Source organism: Protomyctophum parallelum (assembly GCF_964188405.1).
Source record: "Protomyctophum parallelum genome assembly, chromosome: 4".
NCBI lineage: Eukaryota > Metazoa > Chordata > Actinopteri > Myctophiformes > Myctophidae > Protomyctophum > Protomyctophum parallelum.
Genome location: NC_139700.1, coordinates 21,738,424 through 21,756,890, shown reverse-complemented (window position 1 = coordinate 21,756,890; position 18,467 = coordinate 21,738,424). Strand labels below are relative to the sequence as shown.

General features: G+C 43.9%; 1 protein-coding gene across 1 annotated transcript in view; it reads right to left on the bottom strand.

Annotated features, from left to right (window-relative positions):
• Window positions 1-2,099, bottom strand: part of LOC310856863 (transcription factor Maf-like) — a gene marked incomplete at its 5' end in the record, with an annotated part of 78,407 nt that extends 76,308 nt beyond the window's left edge. Inside the window, one exon of the mRNA XM_083762372.1 lies at window positions 1,108-2,099. Within this exon, the coding sequence (XP_083618498.1) occupies window positions 1,108-2,099 (992 nt within the window). The remainder of the gene's footprint in view (window positions 1-1,107) is intronic.
• Between the last annotated feature and the right edge of the window lie 16,368 nt (window positions 2,100-18,467).

Here is an 18,467-nt window from a genome sequence, read left to right as displayed (position 1 = left end):
CACACACACACACACTCTCTCTCTCTCTCACTCACTCACACACACACACACACACACACACACACACACACGCACACGCACACGCACGCCCACTCACACACACACTCTCTCTCTCTCTCTCTCTCTCTCTCTCTCACACACACACACACACACACACGCCGCTTTGCAACGAGGAGAAGATAGATTTCCATGTGTCCTGTCTTTCTGGAAACAGGAATCCGACCGTGACAGCGCAGAGGAATGCGTCAGCGGGTTTGGTGTAATATATGGACAGTGAGGGCCGATGTTACAAGACGGGGGTGAGCTTTCATGACGGCAGGGTGACGGATGTATTAACAATCTCGCTAACACTTTTTTGTTGCCCCAAATAAATCTCCAAAGTCATGAGGTGGATCATGTGTGCTGCATGCAGGCATGTATGCCATCATACAGTCAATTATAGTATACAAAGCCAAAAGTTCACAAAAGTATTGAAAAATCCTTACACGACCAGCATGCGTATAGGTTCACACTTCACACAGGCTAAATAGGCTAAATCTATTTCCAAACTTTGGGTGTATAGTTTGGCTTATTAACACGACATAAGGATGGGTGATAAAAATACAAACATGAGCTTCAGCTTAGACTGAACTCAGAAACTGTGTCAAATTAAAACTGATTAAAACCTATTTTGAAATAGCCTCCACAAAGGAAATTAAGTTAAGTAGACAGGTTGAAACTTGGACAAGGCGCAGCTTAACCTAACAACACACTAATTTGTGCAGCTAAAAGACAAACATCACCAAATGGACAAAAACGAGACTTCAGAATAACCATATCGCAGAGTTATCATTCAAAGTCCACAAAACAAGCCTATAGTATATGCTGGGTCCTTAAGGCCTATGAATGTGTGAATATCAAAATTATTTTGTGAAGCCCCATTCACTTTCCAAATAAAAATAAAATAAAAACGCGTAAGCGTATCTAACTTTGCATATTTAGAAAGCCTTAAAGGCTTTACGCACAACTCTGTTCATGTGTGTTCGGTTGGAAACAAATGCACATTTAGTTTTTCTGTTTCTTTCCCCCCGCGATGTCGCTAAACTTTTCGACGCCGATGAAACTCACATGAAAAACTCCGGGGACGAGGGGTTGTGGTCGCTGTTGGATCCGTTCTGTTCTCGGAAGCCATTGGTGATGAGCTTCTCGTATTTCTCCTTGTAGGCGTCCCTCTCCCGCACCAGCCTGGAGATCTCCTGCTTGAGGTGGTCCACCTGCTGGATGAGCTGCGTCTTCTCGCCCTCCAGGACGTGCCGCTGCTGCACCCGCTTGTAGCGGCAGGACTGCGCGTAGCCCCGGTTCTTTAGCGTCCTCCGCTTCTGTTTCAGGCGGATCACCTCCTCCTTGCTGACCCCCCGCAGCTGCCGATTGAGCTCCCGCACCGACATGGACACCAGCTGGTCGTCCGAGAACCGGTCGTCCAGGCGCAAGTGGTGCTGGTGGCTGCCCACCGTGCCGACGCTGGACTGCGACCCGCCGCCGGAGGACGGGTGGTGTCCTCCCCCCGGGTGGTGGTGGTGGTGATGGTGGTGGTGGTGGTGGGGCACGCCGTTCTGAGCCGCCGCGGCGGCGATGACCGCGGACACCACGGCGGCCGCCGAGCCCATCTCCTCCCCGGGCATGGCGCCTCCCGACCCGGCCGCGCCGCCGACGAACTGCTGCCCCCTGGCATAGCCGTCGAAGGTCTGGAGCTGGTGACTGCTGCTGATCAGCGCCTCCACGGCATCCTCCGGGCTAAAGCCCAGAGCCTCGGGATTCAACTGCTGTTGGTACCCGGTCATCCAGTAGAAATCCTCCAAGTGCGCCTTCTGTTCGCTCCCCGATCCCGGACTGGGCGCCGAGAAGCTTGGAGAGGGGGGAACCGAGCTGCAAGGCGTGCTCATCGGGGTGGAAGATAGGGATCCCCCGGCGATCAGGCGGCTGCACTGGCTGATGCTGCGATCGGGCTCCACCGGCTCCTTTTTCACTTCAAACTTCATCAGATCGAAGTCATTAACATATTCCATGGCCAGGGGACTGGTGGGCAGGTCGGAGTTGCTCATTGCCAGTTCTGATGCCATCCTCTTGCTGTTGACAGTCCTCCAAAGGGGGTGAGGAGCACCTGTCAAACTGGGCTGCTGAGACACGCACTGAGCCAGCTTGATTTCTTTATTTATTTTTCTTCAAAACCGGAGGAAAAAGAAAGTGTCTTTTTTTTCTGGGCTAATTGCGCAGCCAGGTTCTGGTTTTGTAATTCGATAAGTTTTTCTTTCCCCCCCCCCTCTCCCCTCCTTTACGCAGAATCCCTATTGCACAGACGCATTGGAGCAGCGCGTGCGTCTCCGTGTTTTCTGCCTCTCTCTCGGAGCGTGCGGGTGTCTGCGCGCGGCTCTCTGTGTTTCTAACATTTAACACTTCATGGCTCCTTTTAGGATCAGTGCGCCAAATTGAAGAGGTTCACGTGCGTGTCCCCGGCAAATTGTTGCCTTGTAGAAGAATGTGGAAAGAAAAAAAGAAAAGAAAAGAAAAAACTCCACCTCAAAGGATTGATAGATTTTTTTTAAAGGGATCAGTCAGTCGACGAGTTAAAAAAGCATTGCTTAGTTTTATAGGCGCCCCTGACGTCAGGGCTGAAATATGAAATTGACTGAGACTCGCAGCCAATGAGCGCACTGGCCTGCGGAGGTAATTAGCATAATAGTATGGAAAGCAAAGTTTTCTGAACTGTCCAAAGCCATCAGCAGATTGACACATGAGACTCAATAGCTTCACATCGCAAAGAGGAAGGACAGAAGAGAGAAATAAAACAATACAATATATATAGGCATGTGTTCCGAGGATTTTATGAAGATATGGTTGGTAAATATGCTAATCTTTCTTTTGAGAATGAGTTTGACATTTTCTATTAGGCTATATACTAACATGATAGGCGGCTACCATCAAATCAATAAAACACTTAGCCTAATTGTGCCCATATTCAATAACTTTATAGTCTTTGTGTTTGCACTGCTGGTTGGACGATTAAAGTAGACCTAATTTACTTTAAATAGTCAACCGCCTATACCTATGGGTAAACGTCTGTTGTCCATCAATTAGAACACGACATAATTCAATTAAGGTTCCAATACAATGATCCCGGGGATTCCTTCCCACATTGTTTTGAAACAATTAAACATTGATTTATTACGACTGGCATTTGATAGCCTAAACATTTGAACACATGATTTTTACCTACAAATATGTCTTTCACAGTTTCAGATATACGGAGGAAAATCTGAAGATCATCACTCAATAAGAAAGGAGATGTTTGCTGATGTGAAATTATCATTCTGGTTCAATGGCAACCTTTTGGAAACTCAATATCGCCACCTTTTGGCAGAAAATAATATTTCGGGCTTTCATAGAGCATGTTTGCAGTGTAGTTTTCCACAATTTACAAATGGTTTTAATTGAGATATCGATTTACTATCATGTCTACCCGTAGACCTGGACTTAAACCCCAAGTAAATATTAATCATACAAATCTTTAAAAAAAACAATGACTGTGCATTTCAATAGTCTATCTATCTTAAAACAAGGAAAAAGTAAGATTACTTTAAAGATGTTTTTTTTCTTCTCATGAATGCCATGACATGGGATAGAGTCTAGTAGTCAATATTTTTCACCTCTTATGTTAATGCATCACAATGGCCATGGCCATGTCCATATAGGGTTTTTGTGGCCACGGCACACCAATGGGTAAGTCACAATCTCAAGACTCACCTGGATTCATAACAAAAACAGCCAATCTCTAAATTGTGAGCTTGTAGACCTGCTTTTATTTATTTTTACTATTTTTGAAAAGTGTAAAAAAATATATATTTTAGCCTTTATATATGCCCCAAATATTTTGGGTACAGAATTTGTATCTGTAATGGAAAATGAGTGCACACAAGTACTGATATAGTAAAGAGAATAAATATATAGTATTCGTATATATTGCAATAATACTATTGTGGTTGTCACAAAATCCCTGGACCTGTGTGTGTGTGTGTCTAGTCCCAATCCAATGTAATGATCACAACAACATTGTTCATCTTTCTCAACACCCCCCCCCCCCCTCACTCCCCCCCCCCCCCCCCCGCCCCTCCCAAAGCACATTCCTCGGGAGTGGTGGCACATAAGAACAAACAATAAGGAGGGCTATACACAGAGGACAGGAGAGTAAATAAGAGCACTCTCCCTGGAACATGTCACACGGGGGAAGATTCAGAATACTACAAAGCCCGCCAGCAGATAAGCCAACTCCCCAGTGTCCCAACACAAGTAAATATTCTCCTGGTCCCTGTGACTGTTCACAGGGACTTAGCGTTAAACAGGGAGGATAAACATAGTGTTTTATTCATTAGAACACACAACAGAGGCCCCTCTGATGCTTTGAATAAATATTAAACAGACGACATGTCCCATCTGATGCTATATGTAAGTAGTGGTGCTATGTAAATAAAGGCTTGTAATCAAAGAGAGGGGAATAACTGCTGCAGTGTGTAATCACGGTACAGTAAAAAATAAAATATACATAGTTTATTTGTTTTTTGTTTATTATGGAATTATTTCCAGCTCCACAGTAAAGGTGAACAAGTAACGGGCTGCTGTGGCCGAAAGGTTAGGAGCGCTATTGTTGCCGGAATGTTCCTGGTTGGATTCCCCTGACCGGCCGACAAAATCTGGGTGAGGACGTGAACGGCCACCACTCACCACTCCCCCAACACAGCTGAAGTGCCCTTGAGCAAGGCACTGAACATCCAACTGCTCAATGGCCAACATGACTGTGGTTGTAGGCCTATACTGGTCAGTTCCCAGGTTTTAAAGTGTGTCTGTCTGTGTCTGTCTATGTGCAGGGAGGGCATTGATAAAAATGAGCTAATAAGCCCCACCCCCTTTTTCCAAATTCTGAATACCCATAGACCTATTTTATATCGTGTAAAATGTTTGTTAAAAAAAACAAAAAACAAAACAATAATCCCAGTGATTTCACTCATATGGATATGAACAATCAACTGATGGCGAGAAAACGCTAATACTGCAGCCAGAAACAGACTAAATTTGAGTGATTTATGACTATTGTAAATGATACAGAGCCACCTCCCCGAGACGGTTCGTTTATTTTTGGACCAATTCTTATATAAGAGGAAGGTGAACCAATGTTATTCTCCATAGAGAGATTACTTCCGCAACCCAGGGGATGAGCATGTGATGTCAGGATTTCGGTACTCGTTGTATGAAACACAAGTTCTGTTGAACATGAGATGATGTTTGGTCACGCCAATATGTACATATATCATCATCTGTTTTTAACGTATGTAGACTCCCGTCTCCTGTATCCTGTTCCCTGCAGGCTTCAGATGCGCCTCCTGCTGAAGACGTTGGCGTTAGGAACCTGTTGCGACCACATGCCCATGCTGACATCAACCCTGAGTAGGCTTCAAACCCACAACCTTCCACATTAGGGCCTATGCTCTAACCGCTACACTAGAGTGGCTCACTCACTCACTCACTCACTCACTCACTCACTCACTCACTCACTCACTCACTCACTCACTCACTATGCACAACTGCAGGCCTGAATGTAAGGTATACGAGTTAGCTTAGGGTAATTCAAATGCTTTACAAATTCTGTAAATGACTCAAGGCACTGTATTTTGTCTTTGTAATTATTGTGTCATACTTTTATTTTGAAGGTTTTTTTTGGTTTTGAGTTCAGTGTGCCGGCAGGGTCCGGCAGGGATGCCTCCTATCGCCGTTCATGTTCATAATGGTCATTGACTGGATCATGAAGACCACCACGGCAGGTAGGAAAAACGGCATACAGTGGGCCCTATGGACACAACTGGATGACCTGGACTTTGCTGATGACCTGGCTCTCTTGTCACACAATCACCAGCAGATGCAGGACAAGACAACCAGGCTGGAAAACACATCCCTGGGTATAGGTTTAAGAATCAACCAGAAGAAGATCAACATAATGTCAATCAACACCCAGAACAATAACCCAATTACAGTAGGCGACAAACCACTTCAGGCAGTCGACTCCTTCAACTACCTCGGCAGCATTTTAGATATGCAGGGCGGAACAGAGAGCGATGTCACAGCTAGAATAGGTAAAGCTAGAGCAGCCTTCATCATCCTGAAGAACATCTGGTCCTCTAAACAGATAGCCTTGGCAACCAAAGTGTGGATCTTCAATTCCAACGTCAAATCCATACTGCTCTACGGTTCAGAGACGTGGAGGACGACTAAGAGGACCTTGCAAAGGATCCAGACATTTATTAACAGCTGTCTGAAGCGCATTTTCAAGATCTGGTGGCCAAACAAAATCAGAAGTGAAGAACTCTGGAGGAAAGGGAGTCAGGAACCAGTGGAGAAACAGATCCTAAGGAGAAAGTGGGGATGGATTGGCCACACCCTGAGGAAGCCGGCAGCTAGTACAACACGCCAGGCACTGACTTGGAACCCCCAGGGGAAGCGGAAGAGAGGGCGGCCTAAGAACACCTGGAGGCGGGACACTGAGGCGGAGCTGAAGAGACAGGGAATCAGCTGGGGAGAGGCGGAAAGGAAAGCCCAAAACCGTGTTGGATGGAGAAGAGTCGTTGATGGCCTATGCTCCACTGGGAGCGACGGGCCTAAGTAAGTAAGTACTAAGTAGTGCGGCTGAGAGCCTGGTAACTTTCCACTGGGGGTTTCCTTGATTGGTTATTGCACTCACCTGGCTGCTCAGAATCAGAAGGAAATGTTTGAGGCAAGCAGCAGCAACAGTTTTATCTTAGCACCCAGCTAGAACGGGAACAAGGTAATGTGTTTGTGTTTTATGTTTCTGTGCAATTACTTTGGATATGTTTATATTAACAGAGAGAAGTTGTTGCTGTCATGTAAACATTGTGATTATTCATAATAATGTTTTGTGTGTGTTTTAAAGGCCCATTCTGTATGTTATTGTTTTATGACCTGGTTTGTAATGTTTGTATGTTGTAAGAGCTCATTGTTTATCTGTCCTATAGTTCTTACGGTGTCTGTCCAGAAGAGGTGTTTCACACAAAGGACTTTATGTTCAAAACAAGGTCTAAGGCCCCCCCCCCCCCCCCCCCCCCCCCCCCCGAACCTCAAATGACGTCACATTGTAGGCACTACAGAGCTGAACCGACTTTTATTCGGCTCTAAAATAGGAGTATGAATCGGCCCTTAGGCTGAGCATAAATAAAACCTTCTGGAAACATCAGTACGCTTCACCATTCTCTGGCTTGGGTTCGCTTCAAATTCATTAAAACTCAACAGCTTCAAATAGTATGCCCATCTTTGAACCCAGAGCATACATAGTAAAATGAGTGTTAAACTAACAGATTTTACTGAGTAGACAAGACGATTTCTGAATGGGGAAAAAAGAAGGAAAGGGAAAAAAAAACTCTTTGAGCCAAGATTGGCCTTTTGTTGGGATAATGTGCCAGCCCCTACACGTAGTAATGAAACACTGTCTGACCTTTCAGAGTTCACCCCAGGAGAGCACTGATGCATCCTGGGTAAAGAATAAGCATCGTTCCGGGACTTCCCTGTGATTTACTGGTAGCGTGGCTTCACTAATTATTACATCTATTAAATACATCCCCACTACGTTATGACTTATGTGCCACATCACGCCAAGACCTAGCTTTTATTTTCAGCATGCTTACCTTTGTGTTTGTCTGTGGGGTTTCCCAATTTTATGAATCTGCAATTCTGCATGTCGCTTCTGTTTAGCTTGGTTAGCTTAATGGCTTCAGCGTGTGTGCGTGTGCTGTTGTGCTTCAGCTGTTGCATGCAGAAGGTCAAATCCTAACGCTTAAACATGATTGGTTCAATTCCGATTCCGGACATGTCATATCTCCTCTCTCTGTCCACTCTTCTCCATTTCTCTTTCTGCTTCATTAGGCAGAACAGCACTAATACAGCAGAAATTCCATCAAAATAACTACTCAACTCAGTTTAGACTTCAGAAACAGGACAGGTTTGCAATGTTCACATAATTTCAAAATGGGTTTGACAGAGAGAAAATTAAGGGTTACAGTACCAACAGCCTCATTAAACCTCACTCAGTGTGTCTGCCAAGTACAGTTTTTATAACTCCACTCGCAGAATTAAAATAACCTAAAATAGCCATAGACAGGTATTACTTTAAGTGAATAGTCTGGATGACTCCAGCAGACGCTTTATTATGGCAGATGAATTTGCAGTAACTTTAATAAACTGACAGAAACTAAACTATAGGATTTCTCCATTACCGAGATTATACCTCATAATCATTCATTATATTCCCAGCGGGAGGTTGGCCTCATATTCACTCTCAATCCCTGTTTAATGCCATATATTAAACCCATGGTGATGCTCCAATAAGTGGAGGTGGGTGGGTGGGGGCACCAGACTGGTGCTTCAATGGGCTCATTGCAGACACACATTTAATTAGCAGGACAGAAAATGAAATGTTCGCGAGGTCTTAGTTAACTGTTGTATCTTTTGTAATGGAATGAAGGAGCTATGAGAAGCAATACAAGGGGGTATAGTGCATGAAGAGTGCTAACATGCTTTTCCCCTGCAAGTGTTTTATGAAGGGAATAAAATAATGCATATTAAGATAATAAGCTTCCACTTCACGGAAACAAAGTGCCATATTTGCAAAGTGCCGTATTTGAAGGAGCTAGGTCTCTCTCTCTCTCTCTCTCTCTCATCCTCTCTCTCCTTCCTGTGTTGGCTTTCTCCCTCTCGTCTTTCAGTCTTTTAATTCTCCTCCTGCACCATCTGTTTCTAATGTGCCCTAATTCAATTCTGCATTAATGAGAACTTCACCCCTCCCCTTTCTCATTCATTTATCTGCTTGGGAGGCAGGTAGAAGGTTTGGGTGTGAGCTGGAGTTTGAACCATCTCTGATTATATCTGGGCTTGACAAGCTGGAAATGGCACACGCTTGGTTAACGGAGGAGTCAGGGGCGCTCATCAAGTGCCCGTTTGATCATTATCTGATGCAGGCACGCACACGCACACACGCACACACACACACACACACACACACACACACACACACACACACACACACACACACACACACACACACACACACACACACACACACACACACACACACACACACACACACACACCCTTCCTTCTACCCACCCACCCACATGCATGAACGCATGCAGCCACACAGATTAGAGCAGTATTAGCGCATGCAGAAAGGACAATGGAGTTCTTACCAGTACACAGTAAAATTGTGAGTGTACAAATGGCACCAAATGGACCCTTACAGTATATTAAAGAACCTAGATGACAGCGTCTCATATTAGAGAGCTTATACATTAGATCACTCAACAAGCATAGGGTAAATGATCGTGTCATCGTGAATATGTGAATCTATTGTGAAACAGTTGTAAGGAGACTGACTGTGCGTGTAGGCAACATTGACTCGATGTATCAAGATACCCTATTTTGCTGAATATACGACTATGTTAGTTTCCAATGGAAATACCCCTAAATATACCCCTGAATATAATACGTGTCGTATTATAATCGTGGACTAGAGTACTATTTGACATTCAATGTTCTTTTTCCACAAATTAGTTGAAAAATGGGGGTCGTCTTATCCGAGTCGTCTCATATTCGGCACAATACGGTATATATGAAACTTAGATCTATAATCTAACATACATGACTCTGGAACCACTAGTTATCAAGACGACTCTGCTTAATCTAACACAATATGATGCAATTTGGTGGTCATTGGTTAAGGTCGGCAATGTGCCACATGAGTCTAAGTTTCCCTTGTTATATTGTTTGAATTTCATGCATTTAATCCACTTTAAACCTGGCATCACTATTTTGGGAAGATTATAGGCACCCCTCCACACACATTTTGAAAAATTTGAAAATAGTGAAAATAGCTGATCTATAAGCTTATATAGATTGTCCATTTTTGCTATTCGCCGTACAACTTAGTACATAGGGCTTGCTTAAAGTGGTTAAAGTATGACAGACTGTCACTCTGAAGGATGCTTCAGCTTGGTAAATGGCCACCGTCAGCAGAATTTCATGTCAAAACCTCATATCTCAGGGAGCCTGGTGGCTCAACCAGTTAGTGCATTAACTACATGCTCCATGTGAGGAGCCGGGTTCGAATGAGACTCCCTCCCGGCACCATGTTTCATGTGTACCCTCCCTTTCTGCCCTCAGTTTCATGTCTCTCTACACTCTATCTGTATTAAGCAATAAGCAGAACATTGCTCTCCCCCAAAAAATGAAATTCTCCCACATAAACCATATTTCTGGTTGTTTGTTTCAGCAGTTCGAGATAGCCTCATCCCCTCTCTCTCTCTCTCTCTCTCTCTCTCTCTCTCTCTCTCTCTGTCTGCGTTAGGCTACAATTGCATTTAATGGAGAAAGAAATGAACATAGTTCATATACTGTAGGAATTCACATAAATAGAAATACAATGTTTTTTTGCTAAGTGGAACTTGTTCAAAGTTAACTCAACTATACACCAGGTTTACACACACACACACACACACACACACACACACACACACACACACACACACACACACACACACACACACACACACACACACACACACACACACACACATGCGTGCGCACAAACCGTGTGAATCCTATAGGACGTGAGCTCATCCTCTCTCATTAGACCCACACTGCTACATCATTGGCCTCATTAGCCGGCCTCACCGTGTATCACCCAGTATGTGGAGGAGCATGCAGGTACCAGACACCCCCGCTCCCATAGCACAAGACGCCATATAGTTTGCCTGCTCCCATAGCTACACACTACACAGCATTGGTATTTATAATTCAGACCCTGTACTGTAGCAGACAGTAGCGAACAGTGTGGATTGTGTACAATTTTAGCATTTCACGCTTAATGCCTGTGTGTTTATATTTTTAGGCCCATATAACACGCGCACATGGTGACCCTGTGTTTGCATGCGCGACTCACTGCCTGCACATACTGTACCCACAGGCACAGTGATTCATGTTGCAGCTGGAGGTTGTGAGTTGTTATTGATGTGGCTGGTATGTGTACGGTGTGCTATATGCTCTCTGCGACTGTATGCCGTGCCGCGTTATTAATGTCCACGGTGTCCACTCTGTGTTGTTATTAATGTGACTCATATACATATGGAGTTCCCCCATTAGTCAGAGTCTTACTGTGCCACAACACAGGGAGAGGAGGAGCTATGGAATACCCTTCCTCCTTCTGCTCCTATATTTCTACACCTCATCATCATCCTCCCCTGTTTGACCCAAAATGTTAATGTCTATGAATGCACACATGTATGTCTTTGTTCTTTTTGAGGGGCGCTAGCTAGCCCCTCCTATGCTTTGTGTGTTTGTGTGTACCACATTCTGTGATGATTTGATTGGCCAGTTTTGTGTGTTTGTGTGTACTACATAGTGATGATTTGATTGGCTGAGCATGGAATGTGTAACACATTTTTGATGATTCGTTTGGCTGAACAAGGAATATCACTTCACACAAGCGTGATTTTCTTCTGGGGGTGGCTAACCGTAACTCCTCCAATTTCGGATTTCTGAAATTACGACTTATTTAGAAATGTATGGACTTTGATGTTTGTTTAGGGTAGTCAACCAAGTCTATGCACTTTAATATTAATTAGGGCAGTTATAATGTCATCTGGCAGATATTAATACTGCCCTCGCTGCGCCTCTCACTTCGCACGAGTGTGATTTTTCTTTGTTTGTGGAATAAAAACATTTGGCCTGGGAACACACATGGGAGTCACCGGCTGCCTCTTTTCACCTGGCAGTGAGGTGTTGCACGGGGCAGTGTCACAAAGATTCAAACACCTGCTTTGACTGCTACCAATTTACCCATAATCACCAGTTTACTTATCAAGACCATGCAATGGAGCTAGTATAGGCTCTACTGTATGAAATTACTGCCAAAGCGAAAACATTGTGAAACGGCACTATAATAACAACAATAACAACAACTTGGCTTTGTGTTTAGTTACGTGGCCGATTAAGACTGATGTTAGGTTTCTGGTCTAGAGTTTATGTTAGATTTAGTAATAGGATTAGTAGTACTAGTCAGACAATGCGAGCAACGCCACGTTGACAACACAACGTCTCCGCTCCAGCAGAGCCTAAGTAGCCTACTGGTTTTTATGGGTTGATAACATTAGAATCCACTAGATTAAAACTTTCTTCCAGAGTTCACCTCCCTGTGGAACAGGCGCATAGGAGTTGCTATAGTGCAACGACAAAGACTTTTGATTGATTGATTGAAGTATTTATTAACAGTTTGCAGAATTACAGTACATTTCAAACACAACTCAATACAAAAACTGTTAACTGTGAGTGGACGACACCATGAAGCATTACACTTGTCTACAAGAGGGTCCACCGTTTTCAATTCATCATAACATTTAGAGACGTACAAATATACACTAGCAAAAAACAGGAAATCATCATAAAGGAGGGAAAAAAGGGGAAAAAATATACAGTGAGGGGGAAAAGGGGGTGGGTCGGCTTCCCATGACAAACACTGAAGATAGTTTTTTGTAAGAGTGCCCGGCTAAGCTGGAGGCACCATTGATCAAACCACCAAATCTGTGGTGGTGGTGGTGGGCGAGTGTGTTACCTCTACGCCACCCGGACAACTCCTTGAAATGCCCTACCTAACCTATGACTGAGTGGCACAGCCACCAGTACTGAAATGACCCTTTGGAGTTGTCTAGTAATGTTTTTGCCCCTGTCCTTATTGTTGTCTGCTAACAGCTACACTAATCTCAAGCATCAATCGGCATGAACCTTTGCACTAGGCCAAGGAAAAACCCCTATAAATCTTGAACCATATAGGTCATCCTACAGATTTTGTCCAAAACTCACACAAATCGGTACACTTTATCTCTATAGTCATGTGATCTAGTTGTATTAGTCAGAGTTTTCATATTCAATTCAGATTGGCTTCAAACATTTGCGGGAGAGGCCTGTTTTGAAAACGGCAGAAACCATGAACACAATGTCCAATTTGAGCAATTGTTTTTCACACATCGAGCAGCATCTAAACAATGCAGAGCCAAACGTGTAGGGGATGTCACAAATGCTACAAATATGTTGCAGGGGGAAAATAAATCCCCCATGCTTGTGACATTGCCTGTCAAACATGGTCTTGATACACCACCGTTTGCCTGTAATTGCTTCATAAAATTGTGTGCCTGGTCTATGTCTTATATTACAAAAAATGCCATATGTTATGAACGCAACTTATCCAATCATCCTAACAGACCGGGGTAGTCGAGCAGTCCTGGCGGAGATCTGCGCTCGGAGGAGCACACTTTTCTAGTGTACTGGGTAGTTGTAGGAGAGAGCAGTGTGCTGCTGTACCACAGAAAAGGAGAACACAGCCCAGTCCCAAGCCACTTCCCCCATGCAGGTCAGCTCTGAAAGCAGGAATCACCCGTATTGCTCTTGCTTCCTTTTTGAAAGAGAACAAACGATTCAACCATGCGGAAGCAATGTGAAAATAAACACCTCTGCGCACAGTATGATTTAAGACTATCGTCAGATGAACGCAAGTATTAATTTTTACCTAACCCTCATTGTTCCCTCATTCGTCCCGTAGAGCATCATTCCCCCATAGCTCTGGCCGGGGGAGGGTGTGTCGTGGGAGAGTGAGCAGACCCCACTCAAAGCCACATCTCTCTGCTTCACTCTCCACTCTGTCAGAGGGGAGGCTGAGACAATGCAGCCCGCAGGACACTCTCGCACGACAATCCCTCATATCCCCATTAGATATGTCCTATTAACACCTCAAGACAAATAGGCCTCCATCAGAGAGATGTGCTTTTCTGAAGGGGGGAAGCAGCCAGGGAGAAGAAGAGAAGGAGGAGGCCTGGCCGTTAAGATGTTCATACGACGGAGGGATGAGTGAAGGTGGGATGATGAACAGGCAGCACGTAATGAGTGGATTTTTGATTATGGCGATATTGAGCGTTGGAAATGAGATCTTTGTCAGATGTGGTTTTGAGGGCGAGCGCGAGCGCAGGGGGAAGGCCGGGACTGGCGGTAATCTGGCTGCTAAATGGAAGGTTTGACGTGTGTGTGTGTGTGTGTGTGGACCCACCAGACTGCTCCGTTTCATCTTACCCGCAGTTCAGCACTTTGATCAAGCTCACAAACTTGCACGATAAACAACCTCGCCAATGACAAACGTGCAATGACAAGCCTGGGGCCTTTTAGAGAGAAAGAGATTTCTGTCATGGAATAGAAACTGAGATCCTGAAAGCGATTCACGTCAGTTGAAGTCCTATACCGACTGAGAGGGAGCATGGAGGGGAGAGGAAAGTATCTTCCCTCTCTCAAAAAACCCCGCACAAACAGACTTAGAAAGAGTTAGTCATGGTTCTTTGCTCACTCACAGTAGATTTGGATGCTTACACAGGAGCAGAGACACTCTTCCTGTTGCTCATCCACTTCCTGAGCCTCAATTTGTATTGAAATCCCTCACAGGCAATTATCCACATGGAAACGGTGTACTTACTCTGAGCTTATATAAGTTTTCTTCCTCCGAAAGCAGCACCATTTTCATTTAAAAACTCTGATTACAGTTTATATCCACAAGAAAATGGTTAAAAAGGGGGATGCTGGTGCCGCCGGACCTCTCTGTGGCTGTATAATTTGCGAGATTGAATAATCATTCCTTTTGGCATGATGTTAGAAAAATCCTCTTGGAGGATGAGAGAAGTGGGTAGCCATTGACATCTACAGTATACTTGGTCAAGAAGACATTTTGTTGAGTAAAGCGTTGGCAGGCTGCAGGACCTCCCCTATTCTCTCCCCCTCTCTCAGACTGTCATGAGTGTCATATATCTGGGGGATTTCTGAGGGCGAGAGAGATCGCAGCCCAATTACGGGCTGATAACTAATCAATAGGCCGCTTATTCCTACAGCTGGAAGTAAAAGAGTGGGCCCCTGGGACACGTAGTTCAGATTACTCTCTCCTCAACGTAGGACAGCCACTAATGATGGCACAGAGAGAGAGAGAGAGAGAGAGAGAGAGAGAGAGAGAGAGAGAGTGCTGCTACAGAGAGGGTGGAAGGAGTGTGAATGCTGTCGCAAAACAAAGAACAAAGAGAAAATGCAACCACAAAAAGAGAAGCAGCATTCTCTCTGTGAGACTATTGAATCCCTTGCCTGAGTGCGGAGGCCTCTTTCTTTTTAAGGAGGCCATTGTTATAAGAATTAGGTCAGTCTGTCCAGCGAAATCGCATGAACAAACAAATGATCCAATGATCATAATAAATGATGGGTGTTATTTGATATCTACCGCCGGTTGTCTCTTTTATAGTAAAGAGATCTGAGGCTCCACATTACATACAGTATATAGGTGGAGATACCAGATGTGGTTGCTCCGGCTTTAAGTCCTCCTTGATGCTTGAAGAGTTCTCCTGCCACGGAACGTAGAAACTATTCGTCCTCATTTCCTGTGACAGGCCATTCATATTTGCCTCTCCTCTGTCACTGTCACCCTTATGAAGAAATATGGCAACAGCCTCTGCCCCCGCCCGCCCCCTTGCACACCCTGTGTGACAACCTGACCGGACCTCACCCCCAGTCCCCTGCAGGGGGAAGCAAGGGTTGTACTTAATGTAATTGAGTAGCGTTTTATGTACTTCTAAAAATCAGTAATTCTACTTTCACTTAATTAGATTTTAGATTAAGTATTGTACTAACTAACTGCTTTTGGGAAGGCAAGAATTACAGTGTATATGGTAATGTTTTATGGCACAATCAGGAGGATATTCCATTAAGTTTGTTTGAATCTCTTTTTGCTCGTAACAGGCAACTTTTGAGAAGTCGATTTCTTGGATCATGACGTAACTTCCCATATAAACCACGCCCATTTCCACCTGACAATGCCATGCCCTTTGCTTGAAATCCCACTACCAGATTCAGAATAGGGTCGACCTGGTGTCTGGTTGCTAGAGCAGAGCTTATACCATCACTCTACACTATCCACACTTCCACAGACTACTCATAAGTACTCTGCCATGGGTCTATAGGCTTATTATCCCACCCTCAATGACTTCACATTATTGTAGAGTTAATATAAAACACATTATTCAGGTACATTTCAGCCACCTCTTTTGCCCATTAGGGCCACTCTACGCAACGTCACATCAAACAGCGATGCACAACACGCGTTACTTGTGCCCTGGTGGGTGGTGGCTCACACAACCCTGGATAGACACCTAAAAAGAAACAAAACCAAAATGTTACTGTGCAGTATTTAAGTACAATGAGAACTACTTGAGAACTTTAGTTACTTTTCTGATTTATATCATTAATACAAAACATACAACTGATAGATGATGTATTATTATAGGTTAAGATACCTGGCAGCACATAAAATCATTCAAATCAGCCCCACCTTTACCGGCTAGAACATTAATGTGATGAACACATTAATGCATTATTCATTACAATCCAATTTAATACGATTGTGAAATGGGCCATTCTGTATAATGGGGTACCTTAAGTACATTTTGATGCCAATACTTTGCATGTTGGACTTTCTACTTTTACTAGTTAGTTAATCTTTGTTGAAGCCAATCCAACTAGCTTATCTATTTTAACATTGTTCATCAATTCTAGTTATGAGAGGCAACAAAGGTGTGAATAGGATCTGTATGCGCACGACTCAACTGTACTCCCTGTGCTTGCTTACCTTTGAGAGACATATTGTCTGTAACTGATATGATGAAGTCATAAAGAAATCCAAGATGAAACCTTGCTGCCTCTTACTGTAACTGTTGGACATTTTGCAGCTGCTGTTCTGTAATGAGACTGACTAGCAGTACTACTAGTGGGTCCATTTGAGCATGTACCCACTGTAATTGGAATTGATTTAAAAAAAAAGTAAAGAGAAAAGTGATACTGTAGTTGTCAGCAATTCATGATGAGTAAGTCAGATTCATGAGTAAGTCAGAGTATGCAAGAGAAAAATATAGATAGTTTCTACTTTCTACTGTGAATGATAAACTCCTTGCATGTTTCCAATTATATGTCTAAGGTGTTGACTGAGATATACTTGTTTGCGAAACTTCAAAGTGTTTCTGTGATTTAGATTTAGGACTCATCCCAATGCTATACAAACAGCCCTGAGCTGTTAATGGCTTAGTATTTAGTATTTTGGTCCACCCCTAAAGAAATCTCTCTGATAATGATTGTTATACATACACAATATGAGTATATGACTACCATATTTGTGTCCACACTTTGACCATGCTCTCAAACTCACTCATACTATAACTGGTAGGCTACTGGATGTTTTCGGAAAACAAGATTTTTCTTTTGTGAGACACCCCTTCTTCTGCCTTATATTACACTTCAGTAGTTGGAGAAAACACATGCACCATTGGGGAGGTTTAAATGATTTATTGACAGTAAGGAAATGGAGGGATGAATGAATGAGTTGTGTGTAGGTTCCAGGGGGGGTTGCCGACCCTGGAGTCTTTGGGGAGGAGGTCGTATGGCGTTCGTCGTATGGCGTTCATCGTATGGCGTTCGTCTTACGGTGCACATGGACAGTCAGCCCCCAGCAGGAACCTGAGGAGAGAGAGTTTTGTTTTTATCGTTCGTTCCACTTTGGCGAAGTGAATGCAGTATTCCTAGTGCCGATAAGCTCCTTTGAGGGGAGCGGGGGAAGGAGCTACTATGGAGGTGAAAGGGGTGGGGGTGGGATGCGAGAAGCCTGTAGGAAGGCGGCTAGTGTGCGACGCAGCGAGGTGGGCGAAAAGTGGAGGATTCTGGGTGCTACTGGGCAGGTATAAATAGGGACATGTAGATTGGCGTGGAGGGCAGAGAGTGGCATGAAGGGCAGGGTCAATGTGTGTTTCTCCGCCTCCTGAACATCTGTTGTTCCAACTCCATAATATATGGTAAACATGTACTTGAGACCTTTTTGTCTACCCACAAATTACTAGTGCTACAATAGTTAATCGAACTAATCGATTTAATCGAATAGTTGCGCATATACAAAATGTGTATGATGCCATTGTACAACAAAGTATGAAATAGGCCGCTTAAGTGGTTAACCTAAAGACTAAACAAATTAGTGTGTTTTTTTTAATGCACTTCTAGATAATTGTATTAATTAAAAGAAGTAACAATAATAGGAATAATCGCTAAGAAAAGAATCAATAGCTGCCTACAAATTACCTTCGACTTCTTCTTCAACCCAGAGGAAGAAACATATTTTGTATGAGGCTAATTCTGCTGCAGCTATAGTGTGAGAGAAAAAGGATTCAGCCAGAGAAAGCCAGGCCATTTTTAGCATTCATTTCAGTTGTGTGTCTAATCAGGAGGATGGTGATTTTGGCTGCCGGAGAGACGGCATCAGTGAAAAG